Source organism: Hemiscyllium ocellatum, chromosome 12, assembly GCF_020745735.1.
Source record: "Hemiscyllium ocellatum isolate sHemOce1 chromosome 12, sHemOce1.pat.X.cur, whole genome shotgun sequence".
Lineage (NCBI taxonomy): Eukaryota > Metazoa > Chordata > Chondrichthyes > Orectolobiformes > Hemiscylliidae > Hemiscyllium > Hemiscyllium ocellatum.
Window position 1 is genome coordinate 63,537,335 of NC_083412.1, and position 25,170 is coordinate 63,562,504.

The following is a 25,170-nucleotide window of genomic DNA, read 5'->3' on the forward strand; positions in this document are numbered from 1 at the left end:
GGGAGACTGGGCTCCTCCTAGCAGAGCGCTTTAGGGAACATCTCCAAGACACCCACACCAATCAACCACACTGCCCCGTGGCCCAACATTTCAACTCCCCCTCCCACTCTGCCGAGGACATGGAGGTCCTGGGCCTCCTTCACCGCTGCTCCCTCACCACCAGATGCCTGGAGGAAGAAAGCCTCATCTTCCACCTTGGAACACTTCAACCCCAGGGCATCAATGTAGACTTCAACAGTTTCCTCATTTCCTCTTCCCCCACCTCACCCTAGTTCCAAACTTCCAGCTCAGCACTGTCCCCATGACTTGTCCGGACTTGTGCTACTTGCCTATCTCGTTTTCCACCTATCCACTCCACCCTCTCCTCCCTGACCTATCACCTTCATCCCCTCCCCCACTCACCTATTGTACTCTATGCTACTTTCTCCCCACCCCCATCCTCCTCTAGCTTATCTCTCCACGCTTCAGGCTCTCTGCCTTTATTCCTGATGAAGAGCTTTTGCCCGAAACGTCGATTTCGCTTCTTCTTGGATGCTGCCTGAACTGCTGTGCTCTTCCGGCACCACTAATCCGGAATTTGGTTTCCAGCATCTGCAGTCATTGTTTTTACCTCACTGTTACAACATAACACTGATACCTATAAGCTAAACTAACTAGGTTCTAATAACCTAGGAGAGTAGGGTGCGAGCTCTTCATGTACTCCAGCAGGGTACAAAGTGGCTTCCTTTATACACAAGTTTACAAAAACATTGCATGTTCTTAATTAAACATATAACATTGAAAGACAATAATTCGTAAGGAAGAAAAGTTAATTGACAGGTCTGAATATGCTTGACTAATCACTCCTACAGGCCCTCAGCCATTCATCAGGTGGGAAAAACATACCCAGCCAAGTTAGGCGCCTGCTAGCGAGAGAAACTCCTATCATAAAGAGGTACTTGTCTGAGTTAATTGGAGAGTTCATAAGGTGACCTTGCACAGCTCACATGCCAGATACAATTATTTTACAAAATGGCTCCTTAGCAAGGAGGGCAAACTTTTGATCATAAAATGGCTTCCTGACACATTGTGCCAGAATCTCTTCAATGTTAGGCTTAGAATAATTTCTAAGCTAGGAGCAGACTCCTGCTGTCTAAGCACTGAATCATTCTGTACCTGAAGCTGAGATATTACCATAAGGTTGCATGGTGGCTCAGTGGTTAGCACTGCTGCCTCCCAGCACTGGGTTCCAGGTTCAATTCTAGCCTTGGGTAACTGTCTGTATGGAGTTTGCACATTCTCTGCTCGGGTTTCCTCCGAGTGCTCCGGTTTCTTCCCACAGTCCAAAAGATGTTCAGGTAAGGTGAATTGGCCATGCTAAATTGCCCATAGTGTTAGTGTCAGAGGGAAATGGGTCTGGGGGTTACTCTTCAACTTTGAACATAACCAGTGCCCTGTCAACATAATCCTACTGGTCCATAGAGGTGCTCTTTCATTACAGAGAGATGACTGGTGGTTCAACCTGAGGGTCACGACACCTCATGTGGGAGAGAGGTTGAGAAGAAGAATCCCTCATGATAACCTCACCCAGTTCTGGAATTGGACCCATATTTTGTTGTCACTTGGCATCACAAATCAGCTGTCCAGCCAACCAAGCGAACCAACCCACTGCCCTGTTGTAATGTCTTTCATAATAGCTTCAAACATTTTCCCTGTGCCAAATAATGAGCTAAATGGCCTGCAGACTCCTGATTTCTTCCACTTCCCCTCTTTTCATTAAAGGAATCATGTTAGCCATTTTCCTAATCGATTGAGTTTCAGAAAATGATCTCACTAGCTACTTCTTTTCAGACTCCAGGCCTTCTATAAGGCCCTGGGACTTCTCAACTGACAGTTCCAACAATTTACTCAGTAAAATTGTAGTTTGTTGTGTTCCTCCATCCCTTTCAATTCCTGATTTACAGTTATTTCTAGGATGTTACTTGTATTGTCTGTAGTGAAGATCGATGTATAATATATGTTCAATTCATCAGCCTCTCTTTCTCCTCCATTAGTAATTTCTGAGACTGTTTTCTCTCGGACCAACACTAATTTTATTAACTCTTCTTTCTTAAATATCTGAAAAAACATTTCCTATCTGTTCTTATATGTTTGACTAATTTTCTCTCATACTCTAATTTTTCCCTCCTTTTAGTAATTCTTTACTTTTCTAAAATATCTGGTCCAACCTGGAGCCACCAGGTACCTGTTAGACTTTCATATTGTAAATTGTTGCTGTCTAGTATCTTTGGTTGTGGTTGACTCTTAACTTCCAGCCTTCTGGGCAATTAGAGATGGGCAATAAATGCTAGCCTAGCTAGCAATTCCCATATGAATAACAAAGAAATGTAAATAGACTTCTCTCCACTCACTAGTGAGATTCTCAACTTCCTGTAAAAACTTGGGTGGGAAATGAGTTGTTTTCTTCCTCTACATTGAGAAGCTAATGTTTCCAATCTCTCAGTATTTTCTAACTAGCTTGTCATTGCCCACCTCCTTCAAGGCTAAGAAGATTCTGCACTAAATTACAATAAACAACATAAATGTTTAATCTGTTTCTATTAATCACTTAAAGAAACATCTAATAGATTATCAATTATCAACACGAACACCAACCAGTGAAATGTCTGACAATGAACTGATATTTGTCCCATTTTAAAAAGGAAGCCAGCACAAATATAGAGCATAGTAATGTGGTTATGATAATGAACTAACAACCCAGAGATTGTGAGCGAAATTGTACGAGGTATTTGGAGACTGAGAGGCAGAGAAATACTGGCAGTTTGATTTATTAATGTTGTGACAGGGAAAATGGCAGATGCGCCACCAACAGAGGGCCCAAGTGACCCATTTAAGCAGTCAATTAAGGCCTCTGCCCTTCTCCGAAGGGAATTGTTTCACAATGGGTAGGGATAGGGTTGTTCAAAAGATACAGAAATAGTGAGGAAGGCAAATGATGAGGATGACACCAACCCTACAAAGGAATGTGGACAGTTTGAGTGTGCAACAAGTTGGCAAATGAAATGTAATGAGAAATTGAGGTTATTTACTTCGGCTAGAAAAATAGAGGAGCTGAATATTATTTAAGTTGAAAAATACTGCAGAGCACTGCTGTATAGAAGGATTTTGTGTTCTCATTTATAAATCATAAAAAGGTAGAATGCAAGATAATACTGAATGGCAGAGCAGGCTCAAAGAGTTGCATGATCTACACCTCCTAGCTTAACACTGCTGCTTTAAAGTGCCAGGGAACTGGGTTCAATTCCAGCCTTTGGTAACTGTCTGTGTGGAGTTTGCAATTCTCCCCGTGTCTGCATGGGTTTCATCCAGATGCTCTGGTTTCCTCACACAACAAAAAGATCTACAGGGTAGCTGGATTGTTCATGATAAATCTGTCCATGGTGTCCAGGAATATACATGCTGGATGGATTAGCCATAGTAAATGCAGGGTTACAGGGAGAGGGTAGGAGCTTGGATGTGGGTGGGATGTTTTTCGTATGGTTGGGACAAGCTCAATGGGCCTAATGGCCTCCTTCTGCACTGTAGAGATTCTATGATAAGGTCAGTGAGTAATAGGGAAGGCAAATGGAATGTTGGCCTTCTTTCAAAGATAATAGAATGTAAACATGTTTAAGTCTTGCTAAAACTATACAAGGTACTAGTTAGACCATTCCTACAATGTGGGAAACTGTTTTGGTCTTTTATCTAAGGAAAGATAAGGAGGTGTTGTGGAGAAAATATAGAGAATCATCAGGAGACACGGAGAGTTCCTCAAGAAGTAGGTCTTTTATTTGCAAACAAAAAACCATGACACTGAGAAAGCAGATTCTCGAATGCCCACGAACCTCGGGGTCCGTGGATTTTTATATCTTTTCTTATCATGTTTCTGTTAGCTTATCAGCATGTCCAACTATATTAATCAAAGTACCTCACTCTAGCTACACAATAAACCAGTGATGTTACTTACCATTATCTATTTAGTTGTACATTCTACTTAATGTTATTCTAATGTCATGGTTATGGTTAGATATTTATTGCTAACTCTGCTACAGTGAACTTCCATTCCAGACTAACCTTTCATGAGAGATATTTAGCTATTCCATCTATTACAATAATCTCCTGTCTCAAGCTGACTCTACTAGCTATTAATTAGATATTTTACTATCATGTCCCATATAATTATGGTCCCAATCCTGTCATAATAACACTTAACAGAGAAACTTGCTTTATTACTTGTGTTATCTCTCTCACCATAGTGACCTTTCAGCCTTAACCTTACTCTCCTAATTGGTGTAAGAGCATTCCACTATTCTTACCCATCCTGCCTTCCACAGACCACAGATTGCCAGTGGTCTTCATGCTTTCATGCTCTTTATTTTCCATAGAGGCAGCCCAGAGAATGGTCCTGAGTTTGGAGGGATTTTGGGGAGAGATTGAGCAGATTAGACCTATCCTCATTGAAATTTAGAATAATGTGAGTTGACCTTATTGAAGTATTCAAGATTTTTAGGGGACTACAAGTTAGAGGTAGATGCTGAGGGGTTGTTTCCCCTTGTGGGAGATCCTAGGACCAAAGGGTGTAATCTCAGAATAGAAAGTCACCCAATTAGGACAAAACTAAGGAGGAATTTCTTCTCTGGGTGGAGTGAATCTGGAATTCTTCACCTGAGAGGGCTACAAAGACTGAGTTGTTGAGTATATTGTAGGGTAAAATAGACAGGTTCATAATCCGTAAGGGAATTGATGGAGTAAATGCAGGGAACATGCCCAAAAAGTGGCGTTGATAATTGTCAGATCAGATGTGATCACATTGAATGGCAGAACAGACTTGATGACCTGAATGAGCTACTACTGTTTCTGTGTTTTATTGTCCTATGGTCACAGAATGCAGTACATTGATAGAGGTCAAATAATATTTTTGGGTTTTTTTCTCTTAAATGAATAAATAAATTCAGTGGCAGGAGGCTATAATGAAAGAGAAAGTTTTGAAAATGACTTTTGAATAATATCAGTTGACTTAAATTGTTAATAATAATATTTTGCTCTTACTTTACAGACCTATTATTCCCTTTGTTCAACAGTTACCTGTGAATGCAATTCTGGACGTTTCCAAGTAAGTTCATATTAATTTTTATAGACACTCATGATAAACTTTGATTTAGCATGTAACCTGTTTTCTGGAAGATGCTGTTGGGAAGGAAAATGACTTAATAATAAAATCAAAATATTATGGATGCGGGAAAATCAACAGAAAGTGCTGGAGAAACTCAGTGGTCTGGCAGCATCTATGGAGAGAGAAACAGAGTTAATGTTTTAAGTCCGATAAGACTTCTTCAGAATGGAAATAGTTACTGAACCAAAATTATTAATTTCAGTACTGTATAACTAGTATTTGTGAATTCTAGATTAAAGTGAAATCCTGATACTTCTCTAATAATTTGTATTTATGTAGCTTCTTTCATAAAGCAAAATCTTTCACAGGTGCTTTAAAGGAGAGTTAATGGGATATCAGACATAATTTAGTATTGAGCCACATAAAGAGATAACAGGGTGTTGTGCCTTTTACGAATATTTCTTTGCACAAAGTGAAATGGCAGTGATCAAATAAATGCTTAAGAGGCAATATCAGTTATACTAACTACTTATGAGAATCACTAATGTGTCAGCCTTACTACTTGTACAGAACGTACCAGTCAACAGATGATCAGGCTCTGGTTTGGAGGGTACTCCTGCTCCCTAGCTCCCTGATCTCGGGCACATGAATGACAGTTGTTCTTAAGTTGTCACTGTCTTCTCCGAGCCCCTGACTTGGGTTATCCTTATGTTGATGCTAGGTCCTCACTATTACTATGCTTGTTCCTTCCTGTTTTAAATGATAAGGCATTCTTTTGTACCCCTGTATTTCTTTGGTCACTTTGTACTAACTAATTATGGATAATTTGGTCAGACTCCTTTTTGATATAATCACTCACATGTTATAGAGTCTTAGAGTTGTACAGCATGGAAACAGACCCTTTGGTCCAACTTGTCCATGCTGACCAGATATCTTAAATTAACCTAGTCCCATTTGCCAGCATTTGGTCCATGTTCCTGTAAACCCTTCCTATTTACATACCCATCTAGATAACATTTTAAGTGTTATTGTACCAGCCTTTACCAGTTCCTCTGGCAGTTCATTCCATGCACATACCATCTTCTGTGTGGAAAAAAATTGTCCCATTGGTCCCTTTTAAATCTTTTTCCTTTCACCTTAAACGTGTGCCCTCTAGTTTTGGACAACCCCACCCAACTTAAAAGACCTTGTCTATTTACCCTATCCAAACCTGATTTTATAGACCTGAATAAGGTCAGCCCTCAACCTCTGATGCAGCAGGGAAAATAGTGCCAGCTATTCAGTCTCTCCCTAAAGCACAAACTCTGGCAACATCCTTGTAAATCTTTTCTGAACCCTTTCAAGTTCCACAACATCCTTCCTAAAGCAGGGAGACCAGAAATGCGTGCAGTATTCCAATGTCTTGTACAGCTGCAACATGACCTCTCAATTCCTACACTCAATGCTCTGACCAATAAAGGCAAGCATACTAAATGCCACCCTCACTATCCGACTACCTGCGACTCCACTTTCAAGGAACTATAAACTTGCACTCCAAGGTCTCTTCGTTGAACAACATTCCTCAGGAACTTACCACTAAGTGTATAATGTCTGGAACATTGTGTATTTCTTCATCAAATCACCTACCCATTTGGAGTATTGTGATATGTCATCTTCTGTGGTTGTAGCTGTAACCTTGTTCTTTGGTTTTGTCTGCATGGCAGTTCCTCATGCTGGTTTAGCCTATTCTGAGCGATTGCCTTTAAACTGTTGCTTCCCCTACTGCATGTTGGTTAATTGGTCAAGCTACAGCTATATTTTAGTATTGGTGCTGTACAACAGTCAATGAACATGGTGGCGTGATGGCTCAGTGTTTAACCCTGCTGCCTCACAGTGCCTGGGACCCTGGTTCAACTCCAGCCTTGGATGATTGCCTGCATGGAATTTGTTTGTGTTTCCTCCAGGTGCTCCGGTTTCCTCTTATTGTCCAAAGATGTGCAGGGTAGGGTAGGTGGATTAGGCATGGTATTAGCTGAGGGGTTACTGCGATAGGGGTGAAGGTTTGGGTGGGATGCTGTAGTGACGGTCGATGAGGACTGGATGGGCCAAGTGACCTCTTTCCATACAGTTGGGATTCTATAGAGGAGGAGTGGTGGTGTAATGGCAATGTCATTAGGTTAACAAAGATAAGGCTGAAGGTTTAAACCAGATCATAGCAGATATAGTCATAGAGTCATAAAAATGTACAGCATGGAAACAGTCCCTTCAACCCAACTCATCCAAACCGACCAGATATCCTAATCTAATCTAGTCCCATTTGCCAGCCCTTAGCCCATATCTCTCTTAAATCCTTCCTATTCATATACCCATCCAGATGCCTTTTAAATGTTGTAATTGTACCAGCCTCCAGCACTTCCTCTAACAGTTCATTCCATACATGTACCACCCTCTGTGTGAAAAAGTTGCCCCTTAGGTCCTGATGAAATTTAAAGGGCAGCATGGTGGCACCATGGTTAGCATTGCTGCCTCAGAGCACCAGGGGCCCAGGTTCAATTCCACCCTTGGATGACTGTGTGGAATTTGAATATTGTCCCTGTGTGTACATGGGTTTCCTCCAGGTGCTCCGGTTTCCTCCCACAGTTTAAAGACGTGTAAGTTAGGTGGATCGGCAATGCTAAATTCTCCCATAGTATGCAGGTTACATGGGTTAACTATGGTAAAAATGGGGCACAGGAATAGGGTGGGTTGCTCTTTGGAGGGCAGGTGCAGATTTGATGGGCCAAATGGCCTCTATCTGCACTGTAGAATTCTGTGATTCTAAGTTTTAAGGACCATCTTAATGGAGGACTGAGAAGTAGAGAAGCTAAAAGGTTTAGGGGAAGAATTTGAAAATTTAAGTTCTAGAATCTGAAGATGTATCCATTAATTGCGGAGTAATTAAAATTGGGGGACGTGCCAGTCTCTGAATTAGGAGAGCATAGAGATCTTGGACAATTGTAGTTGGGCATTACAGAAAAGGGTTTTATTTTAGCTCACTAGCAACATTTGGAGAGGGTCTTTGCAAAACTTAAAATGAAAATATTTAGAGAACATCACTAGAAGCAATATTTCTCCCTAATATTTTACTTAACTCCAGAAAGGTTTATAAAGTACTTGGCAGGTCTTGATCACTTCATAAACCAGGTTTGATCTGACATTGAAATTATATCATGGATGTTGACAAATCCAAACCTTTCCCTTTGAGGTAAGTCTCACCTCCTTTCCCTCTTGATTTTTCTTGATGTTGTCTGTAAAAGCTTTGTCATCATTGCTGTTAAGCTGACTTATCCCGAAATTGCAAGATTTATCCTATCCCGTATTTTTAACAGGGGTTAATATTTGTGATCTTCTAGTCCTCTTTTAGTGCCCATTTGAATTTTGTTTTGAAAAGCCTTTTGATCCAAAGCTAGGAACCATTCACTCACAATGTTGGTAGGAGAAAAAGTACAAAGCGTGACAATACCATACTAGAATGCTAGCTAAAATGTGCAAAGAGTTCCTTGAAAAAGCAGCATTTGAATTTTACAAAAATAAATGGTTTTCATGATTTTTGGAATTCCTTATTACCATTTCAGACTTCACCAATTTTCAGCTGTCGCAAGTATTGTGAAGTGGTCATAGAATAATAAAGGCAACAAATGCTTCTTATGATTTAAATGTTCCGTTCACATGGAACAGTAACTATATTCCCTTCATGGGTAGAAGAAAGGTCAGGCATCCTAAAGATAAATTTAATGTACTTAATGAAAATGAAAAGTAAATGATTCATCAATATTTTATGAACATGATTAAACTCTAGTCTATAGTAATATTTACTATGTTAAACAAACTCAGAAGTTTTTAATTGTTTAAAGTGTTGTTACTTAGAGAACTCAGATTTAAGGTGACTGATAAAGGAAATTAGTAGTGATATATGCATTTAGCCAGCATGCGCACTGGCAGGTACTGCACAGTCCTAAAGAGAGGAAAAATCTTAATTTACTGTAAGAACTTGATTGCTGTCCAACATGTTTATTCTGAAAAGTGTACCTGTTCCCACAAATACAGAGCATCAAGTATAGCTATACTATACTCCACAGCTGAACAGTATCCCATTTCTACTGTCTCAGCTCAGACATGAAGAATTGCTACTTAAAGCAAAGCTACCAAGGTTGACCAGTTTGTTCTTACTCATACATCGACAATACTTTGTTGCTTTGAAGTGAAAACCTAACAATGATGTTGGTGCAAATTTTTAAATTCCTATAGGTTTTAAAAGTTAGCAATAAATTCTTACATAATAGCTAATACAATGAAAATAGGAATGGAAACTTAATAGGGAAAGTGACAGTACATTAACTCATTATCCTTGGAGAGATTCAAACAATCAGTCTTCCAGCAAAATAATGAAATGGTTACTTATCTTAACCTTTTAAAGGAGAAAAACACAGGGATGAATTTATTCCAGTTAATGTCATTTATGGCTGCAGAGCAGATGAGAATTCCCATGCTAACCCCTTTTAGGAAGATCCACAGTAGTAAATGCCAATCAGGCACTCAGCTGAACAGTAGTGGACCTTCCTAGAATCAAGTACTCAGGAGTGAAAGGCTTATCTGCCGAGAACTGCTGGCCAATCAAAGGCAGCTCTTCATTGCTCAGTAGTGGTTTTTGCCAATAATTCACCCATCAGAGGCCTAGGATTGCCAATGAATCCAGTCCACATGAGTGAAGGCAGATGGGAAGCGCCATTAAGTAAAGGTCTCAATTGGTGGTGTGGCAACAAGGCTATCCATTTAAGATCCTGCAATTGACTTGATCAAGGCAAAGGTGGGAATATGCTGGGGGGCCCATGTGCTACTTTCCTGGCATATTAAATGCCCTGCTACCAAACCTGTCACAAGAGGGCATTAACTTCTGCTGCAGTTATTTTCTTTTGTGGAGTTTTGCCTGTATTTGTCAGCCTCACTGTAAGGCTCATGACTTCGTCTGACATTGAGGGTTCATACCACACCTGGGATTTGAGCATATAATTTATGCTTCCTTTTCTATGTAGTACTCAAGGACTGCTGGACTTTTGGAGTTTCTATCTTTTAGGTGGTATATTCAACCAAGACCCAGTCACCCCTTTGAGTTTGAGCATTAATGATCTTGGAATACTATGTAAAAAAGAATAGAAAATTCTGTCTAATAATTACTTAAACTGGTGAAAAATCTCAGCAGTTTTGTCATCATCTGTGGAAAGATAAAGAGTCAGTGTTTCAAGTCCAATTACCCTTTAAAGATATTTGATGAGTTCTGAAGAAGTGCCATATTGAACTTGGAACATTAACTCTGTTTGTCCTTTCATAGATACTGTCAGACTGCCAAAATTCTCCAGCACTTTCTGCTTTTATTTCAGATCGCAAGCATATTTTGCTTTTTATTTTAATGAAATTCCATGTGACCTGCTCACAATTTGTCCTCAAACAATGTGATTAAGATAAAACCGATAATCTGTTAATTTATTTGATTGCAATAAAACACAATTGACAGTTTTATTTCCATATATTAAAACAATGAATATATTTCAAAAAACTTGATGGCCTGCTCAACATTTTCGGATATCCTGGGCTTTGTAAACTGTTTTAGGAATGCAGGTTTTCTTGAATGAAATGGGGAAACATTTATCTGCTAGGAGAAAATGAGGACTGCAGATGCTGGAGATCAGAGCTTAAAAATGTGTTGCTGGAAAAGCGCAGCAGGTCAGGCAGCGTCAAAGGAACAGGAGAATCGACATTTCGGGCATAAGCCCTTCTTCAGGAATGAGGAGGGTGTGCCAAGCAGGCTAAGATAAAAGGTAGGGAGGAGGGACTTAGGGGAGGGGTGTTGGGAATACGATAGATGGAAAGAGGTTAAGATGAGGGTGATAGGCCAGAGAGGGGGTGGGGGCAGAGAGTTCAGGAAGAAGATTGCAGGTCAAAAAGGCAGTGCTGAGTCTGAGGGTTGGGACTGAGAAAAGGTGGGGGGGGGAAGGGAAATGAGAGAGCTGGATTTTCTTAGTCCCAACCCTCAGACTCAGCACCGCCTTCTTGACCGACCTCTCTGCCCCCACCCCCTCTCCGGCCTATCTTAATCTCCTTCCATCTATCGTATTCCCAACTCCCCTCCCCCAAGTCCCTCCTCCCTACCTTTTATCTTAGCCTGCTTGGCATACCCTCCTCATTCCTGAAGAAGGGCTTATGCTGGAAACATCGATTCTCTTGTTCCTTTGATGCTGCCTGACCTGCTGCACTTTTCCAGCAACACATTTTTAAACATTCATCTGCTACTAAGACAGTCTGGGTCTTCAAGAATCTAGAGAGCCAACTGTTACCTCTAATAGTATAGTTCCATTCTGGCTTTAACTAAGTGCACCGTTAAAATCAAAATAAAGGAAATAACTTATGTTTATTGCCATGACTGTTCTTCTCTTTATTTTTATGTAATTGTTTTCAGGGGTGGCACACCAACCAACATTATAAGTTTTGATAATCAATTTTTACCTGTACGGACTGTGGCCGTGCAAACAGATTACAGGGACAGTGAAACGCAAACTGAACCATACTCTCCAGAATATGTTGTGCGGCCTGGTTCAGCTCCTGAACTCCTTACACTTGCTGCATTGAAATTTGGTGAGTCATAAGCTGGATCAACTTCTGAAAATACATAATAAATTCACAACAGTTAAAGCAATGTATTAATGTCTGATCATTTGAGGAGCTCTCAAAGCTGCTTATTTAATTCTCATCAGCAAAGTTAGTATAAGTAATTACCTGTAGTGGTTCATCTTTCTAATTAGTATTTAACTCGCTAACTAGAGTCAGTCCATAATGCACATCTGAAAAATTTAGAGATGCTTGTTTTCACTCCATGCAAGTTCATATCTATTTTAAATGTTGTTCCCTCATCTCAATGTAGTGTGGTAATTATTCTGTTAAGCTTCCGGTTCATTTATAACTGATTTCTGATAATGCCAGTTGATTTGCTTTTGCATTGCATTGTTGCAATGCAGTCATATCAGTAGCTGAATACCAAATGTGCAGCATAAAATAAAGAAATGTAATTCAGTGCACCATTCTGGATGTAGGTTTGCTCACTGAGCTGGAAGATTCATTTCCAGACGTTTCGTAACCTTACTAGGTAACATCTTCAGTGGGCCTCTGGGCGGAGCACTGCTGCTGTTTCCCGCTTTCTATTTATATATATTTGGGTTTCTTTGGGTTGGTGATGTCATTTCCTATGGTGATGTCATTGCCTGTGGTGACGTCATTTCCTGTTCTTTTTCTCAGGGGGTGGTCGGTGGATCTAATTTGATGTATTTGTTGATAGAGTTCCGGTTGGAATGCCATGCTTCTAGGAATTCTCATGCATGTCTCTGTTTGGCTTGGCCTAGGATGAATGTGTTGTCCCAGTTGAAGTGGTGTCCTTCCTTATCTGTATGTAAGGATACTAGTGAGAGAGGGTTATGTCATTTTGTGGCGAGTTGATGTTCATGTATCCTGGTGGCTAGTTTTCTGCCTGCTTGTCTAATGTAGTGTTTGTTACAGTCCCTGCATGGTATTTTGTAAATGACATTAGTTTTGCTTGTTGTCTGTATAGGGTCTTTCAAGTTCATTAGCTGCTGTTTTAGTGTGTTGGTGGGTTTGAGAGTACTCAGGCCCCTTGGCATCATGGTGACCCTCAACTTGAGCTACAAATCTTCTCAAAACTCGCTCAATGCACCATTAAAAGGGGAGAGTATTTTGTTTTGATTTAAAAGCAACTGATGTGAGTGTTGTCAAATAAAGTAACCCTTCAAAACTTAAAATGAGATCTATTTTAATGTTTGAAAATATTCATGTAGTGAATAAGTGAACCATACTGATTAGGAAGTTCTTAAGATTGATTCTGTGTTTATGTTGAGTTGGTTTATCTCAAGCAAGCTGAGGGAAGAGATACTTCATTTGACCTTGGTGCTTCTCACTGCACTGAAACAACAGTTAGATTGCAGGGACAGTTGTGCTTTTCATTGCTTTTTCCATGGTTCTGGCTGACTGTGCATGTAGTTCACCTTTGAGTGTGGATAGAATTAAACTTGGGTGTGATGTCTACATACTCTGTAGCTTTCCAACAATTCCAATTAGGATCACAAATAAATAATGCTCCTTTTGGGCCAGAGAGCAAAAGGCTCTTGATATATCTGTAATTGTTGTTCACCAAGGAGTTAATACAATCAGGATAGGTGGAGAGAAAATTTGAGTAAAGAAAATAAATTAATGAAGGATGAGGCCAGTAGCAACATTGCATACACATGTTTGTCTAAAGTTATGGAGGTAAGCATTGGTTCTTGTTCCTTTGACCTGAGTTGTGAAGTAGTCATACATTATATTTATTAATTCAAATGCTAAACTGGTAAATCCAAGTTGATATTTTGTCACAATACCAACGAAAACATCATGAAGCTAGTGGACCTGTGCCTCACCACCCATTTCACCTTCAACAACATAATCTACAAGCAAACTAACAGCACACCCATGGGATCTCCGCTATCAGGATTCATAGCAGAAGCGGTAATGCAAAGACTAGAACAAACAGCCCTACCAACCATCAAACCAAAAATCTGGGTCCACGATGTAGATGACACCGAAACAAGATAGAAGAGACATTTTAACATCATCAACAATACCCTCACAGGCATAAATTTACCAAGAAGGAAGAAACTGACACCAACTCGCATTCCTGGACGTCACAGTCAAAAGAAAGGACAACTGAGAACTACAAACCTGCGTATACAGAAAACCGACAAACACAGACCAAATACTTAACTATACCAGCAACCATCCCAACACACACAAAAGAAGCTGTATCAGAACACTATTCCAATGAGCCACCACACACTGCAGCACAGCCGAACTTCGGAAAACAGAGGAGAACCACCTATACAACGTATTCAAGAAGAACGGATACTCAAAAAATACATTCTGCAGATTCCTCAAGAACAAACCACAACAAGCAGACCAAACACAGCCAGAAACCCTAACCACCTTGCCATACATCAAAGAAGTTTCAGAAATGACAGCCAGACTACTAAGACCCCTCGGAATCCTAGTAGCGCACAAACCCACCAACACTCTCAAACAAAAACTAACAAACTTAAAAGATCTAGTACAACCCATGGACAAAACCAACATCCTCTACAAAATTCCATGCAAGGACTCTCACAAACACTATGTAGGACAAACAGGAAGAAAGTTAGCCACCAGGATACACGAACACCAGCTAGCCACAAAAAGTCACGACCCTCTCTCCCTCGTAGCCCTACACACGGATGAAAAAAACCACCATTTCGACTGAGACAACACGTCTATCCTGGGACAGGCTAAGCAAAGACATGCCAGAGAATTCCTAGAGGCCTGGCACTCCAACCACAACGCCATAAATAAACACATAGATCTCGATGCCATCTATCAACCCTTCAGAAAACGAACAGGAAATGACATCACCACAAACCCCAGGAACCCCATCCAGGACAAACACATAAATAGAAAGCAGAATACAACAGCTTTGCTTCATTTGGAAGTCGCCACTGATGATGTTACCTAGCCAGGTAATGAAGCGTCTGGATATCAAACCTACAGCTCAGCGAGCAAACCAACACCCTAAATCTCAACCTGAGCTACAAACCTTGATATTTTGTGTACTGAAATTGTGCATTCAGGTAATTTCTCAGACACCTATCCTATTATTGTACATCATTTTAAACCACTTAGACTGACGTGACAGGCAATGGCGAATTGTTAATATCAGCTTGTAGCTTTCTTATTTGTCTAAACAGAGTAGCTCATTGTAAAGCTGTATGCATTCCTGCCTTGTGAATGCTGACATGGTAATATTGCACATTACAACAACCATCTTTTTTTCTCTGTTTTTCTTTACCTTATATTTTCTTTCTTCTTTCTCTCTTCACAGCCTGCCTATAATGTTTTATTAAAACTACGAGGCTTGGAGAGAAGAAGAAAGAAAGTGAGGAAAGAAAATGTCAGACTGTGAAATTTGCAATTATTGGTGCAGTCTGTGCAGGTGGGACAAGTATTTTTTGACTGCTGGAATAAGCTGTACGAGACAATATGAAACACTTGAGAAGTATGCTATATAATGAGTTTCTGAACTGCAGTTTAACTACTTGAAGGCTAATTTAAATAGAAAAAAATTAAGAACAAACATACTGAAGAAAGTGGTATACAATTAGTAATTTTATGACATCAATTAGCACAAAGATGTTTCTGATCTGCAGAACAGAAAATATGTTATGCAACAGACATCTGTTACTCCATGTTCCATGTAAATTATATTGGTACAACTTAGGTACAGCATTGTATAAATAAGTATACATTTTGCTTCCAAAAAGCAAAGAGGAATCTTGTCATATGAATCCTTTAATACTTGTAGAAGCTTTAATATTTAGAACTTTCTTTCAACTACTTAATGATTTTAAATTTTCTTGTGACTGCAGGCAGAGGCTTGCCAGCAGGCTTAGCAGAAGTGGAGATGATTGAACGTGCACGAGCAAAGCGTGCTTGGGAAGCTACTCTGCCTCCATTGAGTGATCGGTCACAACGTGAGAAGAGGAAGAGGATGATGGAGGCAATGGAAAGAAATGAGTGGGCATTCCGGGAACAAGAAATTGAAAAGTAAGCATTAAAATGTTCCCTAAAACTTAGTGCTTCAACGGAGTTATAGTTGAGTGGGCAACCCATGTACCAAAAATAATCAGATTTATTTAGGCTTTTTAAGGGAATTGCTTATATGATGCACAGAGTTGTGAACAGGGAAGTTTTTTTATTCACTCACTGGACGTGGGCATTGCTGGCTGGCCTGTATTTATTGCCTGTTATCCTTGAATAGGTGGTGGTGAACTGCTTTAGAATAGAATAGAATCCCAACAATGTGGAAAGAGGCACTTCGGCCCAGCAAGTCCACACTGACCCTCTGAAGAGTAACTCACCCAGATCCATTCCCCCTACCCTATATTTACTACTGACTAATACACCTAACCAACACATCCCTGAACACTATGGACAATTTAGCATCGCCAATTCACCTAACTTGCGCATTTTTGGATGTGGGAAGAAACCGGAGCACCCAGAGGAAACCGATACAGATACTGGGAGAATGTGCAATTGAACTTGGGTCCCTGGCACTGTGAGGCAGCAGTGTTAACCACTGAGCCACCATGCTGCCCCTTGCCTCTTTTTTGAACTTCTGCAGTCCATTTTCTGTAGGTACGCCCACAATGCTGCTGGAGAGGGCATTCAAGGATTTGAGCCAGTAACAGTTTAGGTAGGGCAATATATTTCCATATCAGGACGGTGAGTGATTTGAAGGGGAACTTGATGGTGTTCCATGTATCTGTAGCACTTGCTCTCCTAGATGCAAATTGTTGTGGGTTTGGACGATACTGCCTGAAGATCTTTGGTGAATTTCTGCAGTCCTCTCATAGATTGTACACACTGCTGCTACTGAGTATGGGTGGTGGAGGGAGTGGATGCTTGAAGATGTGGTGCCAATCAAGCAAGCTACTTTATCCTGGATAGTGTCAAGTTCCTGGAGTATTGTTGGAGTTACACTCATCCTAGTAAGTGGGGATAATTCCATCAAATTCCTGATTTGTGCCTTGTGGATGGTGAACAGGGGAGTCAGCACTGTGTTTATATCATTAGTCCATTGAGTTTCTGGACAATGATAAGCCCCAGGATGTTGATAATGGGGGATTCAGTGATGGTAACACTGAATGTCAAAGGCCAACAGTTAGATAGTTATTTCCTGGCATTTGTGTGGTGTGAACTTTACTTGCCACTTGTCCAGCCCAAGCTTGGCTATTGCCAGGTCTTGTTACATTTGAACAAGGACTGCTTTAATATCTGAGTTGCTACAAATGGTGCTGAACATTTTGTAATCATTGGTGAACATTCCCTCTTCTGTTCTATTGATGGAGAGAAAATCATTGATGAAGCAACTGAAGATGATTGGGCCTAAGATGCTACCCTGAGGAACTCCTGCAGAGATGTACTGGAGCTAAGATGGTTGACCTCCAACAACCACGACGAGCATGACATTCCCGATGAAGAGTTTATGCCCAAAATGTCGACTCTCCTCCTCGGATGCTGTCTGACCTGTTGTGCTTTTCCAGCACTACACTGTTCGGCATCTTCCTAAGTGTCAGCTAAGACTCCAGCCACTGGAGAGTTTGCCCCTGATACCAATTGATTCCAAGATCTCCTTGATGATGCCACACTCTGTCGAATACAGCCTTGATGTCAAGAGCTATTACTCTTATCTTACCTCTGGAATTCAGCTCTTTTGTTCATGTGTGAACCATAGCTGTAATGAGGTCAAGAACTGAGTGGCCCTAGCGAAATTCAAACTGGGCATCAGTAAGCAGGTTACTGCTGAGCAGGTGCTGTTTGATAGCACTTCTATCATTTCACTGCTGATGGAGAGTAGACTGATGGGACGGTAATTGGCCGTGTTGGATTGTCGTTCTTTTTATATACAAGATGTACCTGGGCAATTTTCCATATTGTCAGGTAGATGCCAATGTTGTAATTTCACTAGAACAGCTTGGCTAGGGGAGCAGCAAGTTTTGGAGCATAATTCCTCAGTACTGTTGCCTGGATAGTCAGAATGCATAGCCTCTGCAGTATACAGTGTCTCCAACCAGTTCTTGATGTCGTGTGGAGTGAATTGAATTGGCTGAAGACTGGCATCTGTAATACTGAGGACCACTGGAGGAGGCTGACATGGATCATCCATTCAGCACTTCTGGTTGACGATTGCTGCGATTACTTCAGCCTTATCTTTTGCACTGATGTGCTGGACTATCCCAACATTGAGGATGGTGATATTTGTGGAGCCGCCTCCAGAGAGTTGTTTATTCACCCACCACTATTCACAACAAGCTGTGGCAGAACTGCAGAGCTTAGATCTGATCTGTTGGTTGGAGGATTACTTCGCTCTATCTACCACTTGCTGCTTAAGCTATTTGGCATGCAAGTAGTCCTGTTTAGTGGCTTAACCAGATTGACACCTTCTTCCAGTATGCCTGATGCTGCTCCTGGCATGCCCTTGCATTCTCCATTGAACCAGGGTTGATCCCCTGGTTTGATGGTTAAGTGGTGGATATTCCAGGCCATGAGGTTACAGATTGTGCTGGAGTACCAATTTGTTGCTGTTAATGGCTTGTAGTGCTTTGTGGATGCCCAGTATTGAGTTGCTAGATCTGTTCGAAGTCTGTCCCATTTAGCACTGTGATCGTGCCACACAACATCTTTGAGATTATTCTCAATGTGAAGATAGAATTTCGTCCCCACAAGAACTGTGCGGTGGTCACTCTCACTGATAATGTCATTCGCATTTGCTTCTGATGAGGTCAAGTATGTTTTTCCTTCATCAGCTGCTGCAAATGCAGTCTAGCAGCTATGTCCTTCAGGACCTGACCAGCTTGATCAATAGTACTGCTGCCAAGCCATTTTTGGTGGTGGACATTGAAATCCCCCACCCAAAGTACATTTTGTGTCCTTGCCATCCTCAGTGATTCCTCTGTGTTCAACATGGAGGGGTACCAATTCATCAGCTGAGGGAGAACGGTACTTGGTAATCATGGGATAAAGATGATTTACCCCCCTGCGGTGATGTCTATCCTGCCAATGGGACAGGACATTTTCAGGGATGATGAAGATAGTGTTTTGGACATTGTCTGTAAGGTTTAGTTCCTAAATATGACTGTCAAGCTGTTGTTTAACTGGTCTATGGGACAGCTCTCCCAATTTTGGCACTAGCCCCAAGATGTTAGTGAGGAGGACTTTGCAAGGCTGTTTCTGCCAAAGTCTTTTCTGCAGCCCAGGTCAATGCCAGGTAATCCATCCAGTTTCATTTCTTTGAGACTTTGTAGCTATTCATACAATTGAATGGCTTGCTCGGCTATTTCAGAGGGCAGTTGAGAGTCAATCATATTGCTGTGGGTCTGAAATCATGTATAGGCCAGACCACGTGAGGATGACAGATGTCCCTCCCTGAGAGATATTAGTGAGACAGATTTTTTTCTGACCATCTGCCATGGTGGGAATCGAACCTGGGTCCCCAGAACATTTGCTGGCTTTCTGGATTAATAGTCTAGCGATAATACTATTAGGCCATTACCTCCCCCTCATGACACCTTCTCTCACATGACTGATGATCAAATATAGACTAATGGGGCGATAATTTGCTGGGTTGAATTTGTCCTGCTTGTCATGTTCAGGATGTACCTGGGCAATTTTTCCACATTGTCAGATAGAGTCCAAAGTTGTAGCTGTACTGGAAAGCTTGGCTGGAGAGCATCAGGTTCTGGAGCACATATCTTCAGTGCTATCGGTAGAATGTTGTCTGGGCCTTTGCAGTATCCAGTGCCTCCAAACCGTTTCTTGATATCGCATGGAATGAATCCTATTGGCCGAAGACTATAATGAAGTTTTGTTGCTTTGCACAATTTAGTAGTAATTTCTATTAATTACTGATTTAAATGAACAGTTCATCGAAAAAAGTAATAAAGTTAATGTGTATTGTTGTAGCAAACCATATCTTTCTGAAATTTGCTCACCCATCCACCTGGGGTGAAAAGAAATTGAGTTATGACCCCCACATGTGAAATGTTTGGCTACCCTTTTACATAATAAATGTGTCCTTTTTTATTTTCCACTTTTTCTTAAGGCTTCAGGAAATTCGACTGGATGTTCTGATGAAATTGTTAAGCCAACGTGAAGCAAAGCAACAGGAAATGAATGTAAAACGGGTTGATTCAATTTGGTCAAAACTTCAGCACAAGAAAGGAGTGGCTATAAAGAAGATAAGATTGAAGCACATCAAAGGTATTGTTAGATTCATTTAGATGAGGATGAGTTACCAATTATAGTTGACGCCTTGTATTTTCTCTTCTTTGGTTTCCCTTCACCACAATTTTCACAAAACAAATTGCACTCATCATTCAACTTATCTTGGAGAAGTAGTGTGGCCTTGGTCACCAATCTTTGCATGTTTGCCATTTATCACTCTTCAAAACAATGGCAGAAAAAAAATCTTGTCAAATCACTTTAACATAGTATTTATAGTTTTCTTGTTGCTGACCTCAATGTCTGCACTTTTGTTTCTTTCTAAAAAACACTGCCCATGAAGTGCAAAGTCTTATCTATTTATCTTGTGTATTTTATGTAATATCCTCATAAGATATTTCTGTCATTGCTTCTTTATATTGTCAAGGTTCTGATGGGAAGAGTGCTGTGGTAATATTCCGTGAGCTGTCCCAGATGCTTAGGTGACCAGTTGAATCACTATGATTGTTAAATTTCCCTGAATTTGACCAATATCTAAGTTAAAAGAAACTCACGCTAGGTTTCATCAATAAACAAGAAAGCAAAACTTACTATAAAAAAACCTAACCTTTCACAAGTGGCAAATCGGGTTATTAACTATTATGCAATTCAGCGCCTTTCCAATCCACCTTGTTATCCTCACTTGGAAATATATTGCTACTCCTTCAGTATCATTGGAACAAAACCCTGGAATTCCCTCCCTAATAGCATTGTAGATCTACCTACAGCACATGGACGACAGTTCACAACCACCTTCTTAATAGCAACTCGGGATGGGCAATAAATGCTGACCCAGCCAATGACACCCATATCCCACAAGTGAACAAAATGATCTTAAATTATACCAAATTTAAACCAAACATGCAGAAATTAATTCACAAATAGGACAGATGTCACAGTTCTGCATAAATATCATGGGTGGAAAATATAGGCAAAAAGAAACAGATTCTGTGAAGAAAGAGCCACAAATCACAAGACATGGGCTGAGGTGATATTTGCATGGTTTTTGGATTTTGGCAATGATTTCATGTTTTTTGTTGACCATGGAAGATCATTAATTTTGTAGCATTGGTCTGGTCCATAATTTAAAGTTCTGAATTTGGACAAAGCCAATTTTAATGGTTTTATTTGAAGGAACTTTCAAAACTGGCTTGATGGTAGAAGACAGAGGCTGGTGGTAGTGTTGTGTTTTCAGACTGGGAGTCTGTAACTAGCAATGTGATGCAAGGATCAATGCAGGAACCACAGTTGTTTGCTGTTTCCAAATGATAGAACATAGAACATCACAGTGCAGTACAAGCCCTTTGGCCCTCGATGTTGTGCCAACTTGTGGAACCAATCTGAAGTCCACCTAACCTATACTATTCTATTTTCATCCATACATTTATCCAATGACCATTTAAATGCCCTTAAAGTTGGAATTATAGGCAGGATGTTCCATGCCCCTACTACTGTCTGAATAAAGAAACTATCTCTGACATCTGTCCTTTATGTATCACCTCTCAATTTAAAGCTATATTCTTTCGTGCTAGCCATCTCCATCCAAGGAAAAAGGCTCTCACTGTCCACCCTATGTAACCTTCTGATAATTGTATGTCTCAATTAGGTCACCTCTCAACCTTTTTCTCTCTAACAAAAACAGCCTCAAATGTCTTAGCCTTTCCTCATAAAACCTTTTCTCCATACCAGGCAACATCATAGTAAATCTCCTCTGAATCCTTACTGAATACTTCCTGTAACAAAATGCCCCACTGACGAGAGAGACTGAGAGTCTAAACATTGGTTTGCTGTGTGATATTCATCACTTACATCTGTAGAATAACTCTACCTTGTAATTATGCAACTGAATTATGGGCGGCACGGTGGCACAGTGGTTAGCACTGCTGCCTCACAGCGCCTGAAGACCCGGGTTCAATTCCCGACTCAGGCGACTGACTGTGTGGAGTTTGCATGTTCTCCCCGTGTCTGCGTGGGTTTCCTCCGGGTGCTCCGGTTTCCTCCCACAGTCCAAAGATGTGCGGGTCAGGTGAATTGGCCATGCTAAATTGCCCGTAGTGTTAGGTAAGGGGTAATGTAGGGGTATGGGTGGGTTTCGCTTCGGCGGGTCGGTGTGGACTTGTTGGGCCGAAGGGCCTGTTTCCACACTGTAAGTCTAATCTAATCTAGAAGAATATGTGCCGTGTTATTTGCAATGAAACAATATCTGAGATAATGAGAGTAGTCCCATCTAATTATTGAGAAATGTGTGCAATATCAAATGAAGGAGTTGCATATCTCCCAGTTATCATTCAATTGAATATTAAAGCAAAGTCAAAAGGGCTAAATGTTCCCTAAGTACAACAGAAATATAATCAAATCCTCTTCCTGACAATAATAGGGTTAAACGTTATCTGTGTGCCTGAACTGTTGCACATATGCTCTTTACAGAGATAAAGAAATATGCCAATCTAGAAAATAGATATTAAATGGTTTCCTTTCTCATTTGGATTTTAATGTTTTTACTCTTTTGTGCAGACTATGAATAAAAATGCAAGCTTAATAATTATGACCCCTCCGACGTAGGGAAGGCAGAAATAATGTAGTTGTGGTGAGGTAATGTGATTTTAGAGTTTGGGTTTGCTCTCCTTATCTCCAATTGGTAGTTTAGAGTATATTTGGAGTGTTCTTCTAGGAATTACGAAAAGGTTTCACTTTTAATATCCATCATTTTCCATGCATGCTCTTGGCAAGCATGGGTTCTATTCTGGATCTTAGATTTGGCTCACGCTATTAAATGCACGCCGTGCCAAGAAAGAAAAAACACTGTCCCTGTTTTGTTCCACTTAATGAGGAACTGAGGTTATCTATTTCCTCCTCACTGTGACAAGGTAATGCTAAAAGTTTTCCATCGCATAATGAAGGAATCTGTTACACCTAATTATACATGTTATCATTCTAATTACTTAAATTATTCATATTTATTAACTCCACTGAGCAACAGGGAACACAGGAACAGGTGTAGGTTATTCAGACTCCAGTAGTTATTCCACCAATCTCTGACATAATAACTTGAGCTCTGTGCACTTGTCTTTGTTACATATTCCTTAATATCCTTGAGTAGGAAACAAGTATTGTTATCAAATCAAAGTTATTGATATGAACTGGCTTCCATTGCTCTTGTTATGGGAGAGGTCTAAATTTCTATCACACTTTGCATGAACACTTTATGTTCTGACTTTTCTTCTGGATAGCCTGGGTCTTATTTTAAATGTGTATCTTCAAACTGCTTTCTTTAGTTACTTGTTATAAAGGATAACTTTCCATTTAGGCATTTCCATTTTCCTTTGTGCCTGCATATACAATTTAGTGATCTCTATACAAAGACCTCAATTTCTTTTGGCTCCCACTGACCCCTACCTTTTCACCATTTTAACAAGAAATACTTGAATCTATCATTCTTTGGTCCAGAGTGAAGACTTCTCATTGGCATTTTAATCCACCACAGCTTAGACTATTCTATTGTCTGCATTTAAAGTTCTTTTTAATTTTATATTGGTCGACTCTACTTAACTTACCATTAGTCTTTGTCATTAGCAAATTGGAGTACTGGCTATATTGAATTATTTATGATATTAAATATTACAAATAGCTGAGAGCTCATTACAGTTGTACAGCATGAATCACATCCTTCTAATTTTAGTACAGACCCATTATGCATTATGATAACATTGTAATTATATCATTGGACTAGTAACCCAAAGGCCTGAAGTAATGATCCACTGACATATGGCTCAATTCTAACTCTTGTGTAAGTTGTTTTTGTATTTGTTATTATTTGGAGAATTTAAATACAGTTAGTTGAACTAACAAAATAATTCCATTGGCTTCAGCATACCTGGTAGACAGCTGCTGAGTTTAATGGGAAAATTACAGGTCGCCATGCAGGACAATCTGGAGCGACACCCGGGTCCTCAAGTCCCAAAGTCCTATGTCAAGTTGGAGCTGGATTACTCCCAGTTTCTTAACATTTTAATCCTGTTTTCTGACAGGCCTACTGAAATAACAGCACAGAGGCAAGTGTCCTGTCACCGAGTCACCCTTTTATCCAGCTCGGAGTCCATCCTCAACTGAGGAGAATCTAATCTCCTGTTTTTTTTTGCAGCCCAATATTGAGCAGCTTTTTTTTTACAGTTTATCCACAATCACAATAATGCCCAGATCTCAGATACTCCAAAGAAATTGGTCTCCATCTTGCACATAAAGAAGCTGGCTCCCTGCAATTAGGTTTGTCACTGGTCTCCTAGAGTGAGCTTGTCAAAGAAGTACTCTCCTATGCCATTCTCAGAGACTGCCAGTCTCTTCAGATTGGTGATGTGATCTCCCAGTTTCTTGATGATCTTCACTTGTCCAAATAGTATCTCTTCAGGAAGTCACAAAGATAAGGATCTCTGTGGTTAGAGGAGATTTTGTGCAGATTCGTCCGGTTCACATGCTTCTCCATTTGCAGAGCTCTCTGAATTACCTCCAGAACATTGCTCCACTCATCTTGCTCTGGCTTCATGATATCCTGCAGGAGTACTCTGCCTTCACGTTTATTCTGGAATGCCATCGGTTTCTCAGTGTTCCCAATCCTCATGAGACTACTCCTTGAAGAACTTAGCAAAGTGATGCAGGGCAACATTAACCTGGTCAAAAGTAAGAAGGACATGGAGAGGTAAAGAGGTCCAGGTTGAAATGCTTGTTGACAATGTGCTCATAGTCCTTGTGGTGGTTCTGATGTACTTGGCATGCGACCTTCACTATTCTTGCTCATTATCACCTTTTTTTTAAACAAAATACAAGGAATCACTATGGTATTGACAATATCATCACTAATTGAATGGAGTTTGCTTGTATTTCCCATATAGGAACATTCAGTCGCCTCACCCCCCCCCCTCCCCCACACACACACACACAGACACACACACTCTCTCTCTGTCTCTCTCACACACACACACACACACACACAAAAACAACTGCTGGCCCATGGCCCCCATGCACAGCTGTTCGTCCACACTGGCTGGCATAGTCTGGGGCCTACACTAAAACAGCAGCAGAGAGGTTGGGTCCTGTTATCAAGACACCCTTTATTTTACTAGTACACAGAATGCTGGTCAGCC

General features: G+C 40.5%; 1 protein-coding gene across 1 annotated transcript in view; it reads left to right on the forward strand.

The window, feature by feature from the left end:
- cfap91 (cilia and flagella associated protein 91) overlaps window positions 1-25,170 on the forward strand; it is an 86,100-nt gene that overhangs the window by 18,427 nt on the left and 42,503 nt on the right. Inside the window, exons 4-7 of the mRNA XM_060832794.1 lie at window positions 5,075-5,131; window positions 11,604-11,779; window positions 15,640-15,817; window positions 19,875-20,032. Of these exons, the coding sequence (XP_060688777.1) occupies window positions 5,075-5,131; window positions 11,604-11,779; window positions 15,640-15,817; window positions 19,875-20,032 (569 nt within the window). The remainder of the gene's footprint in view (window positions 1-5,074; window positions 5,132-11,603; window positions 11,780-15,639; window positions 15,818-19,874; window positions 20,033-25,170) is intronic.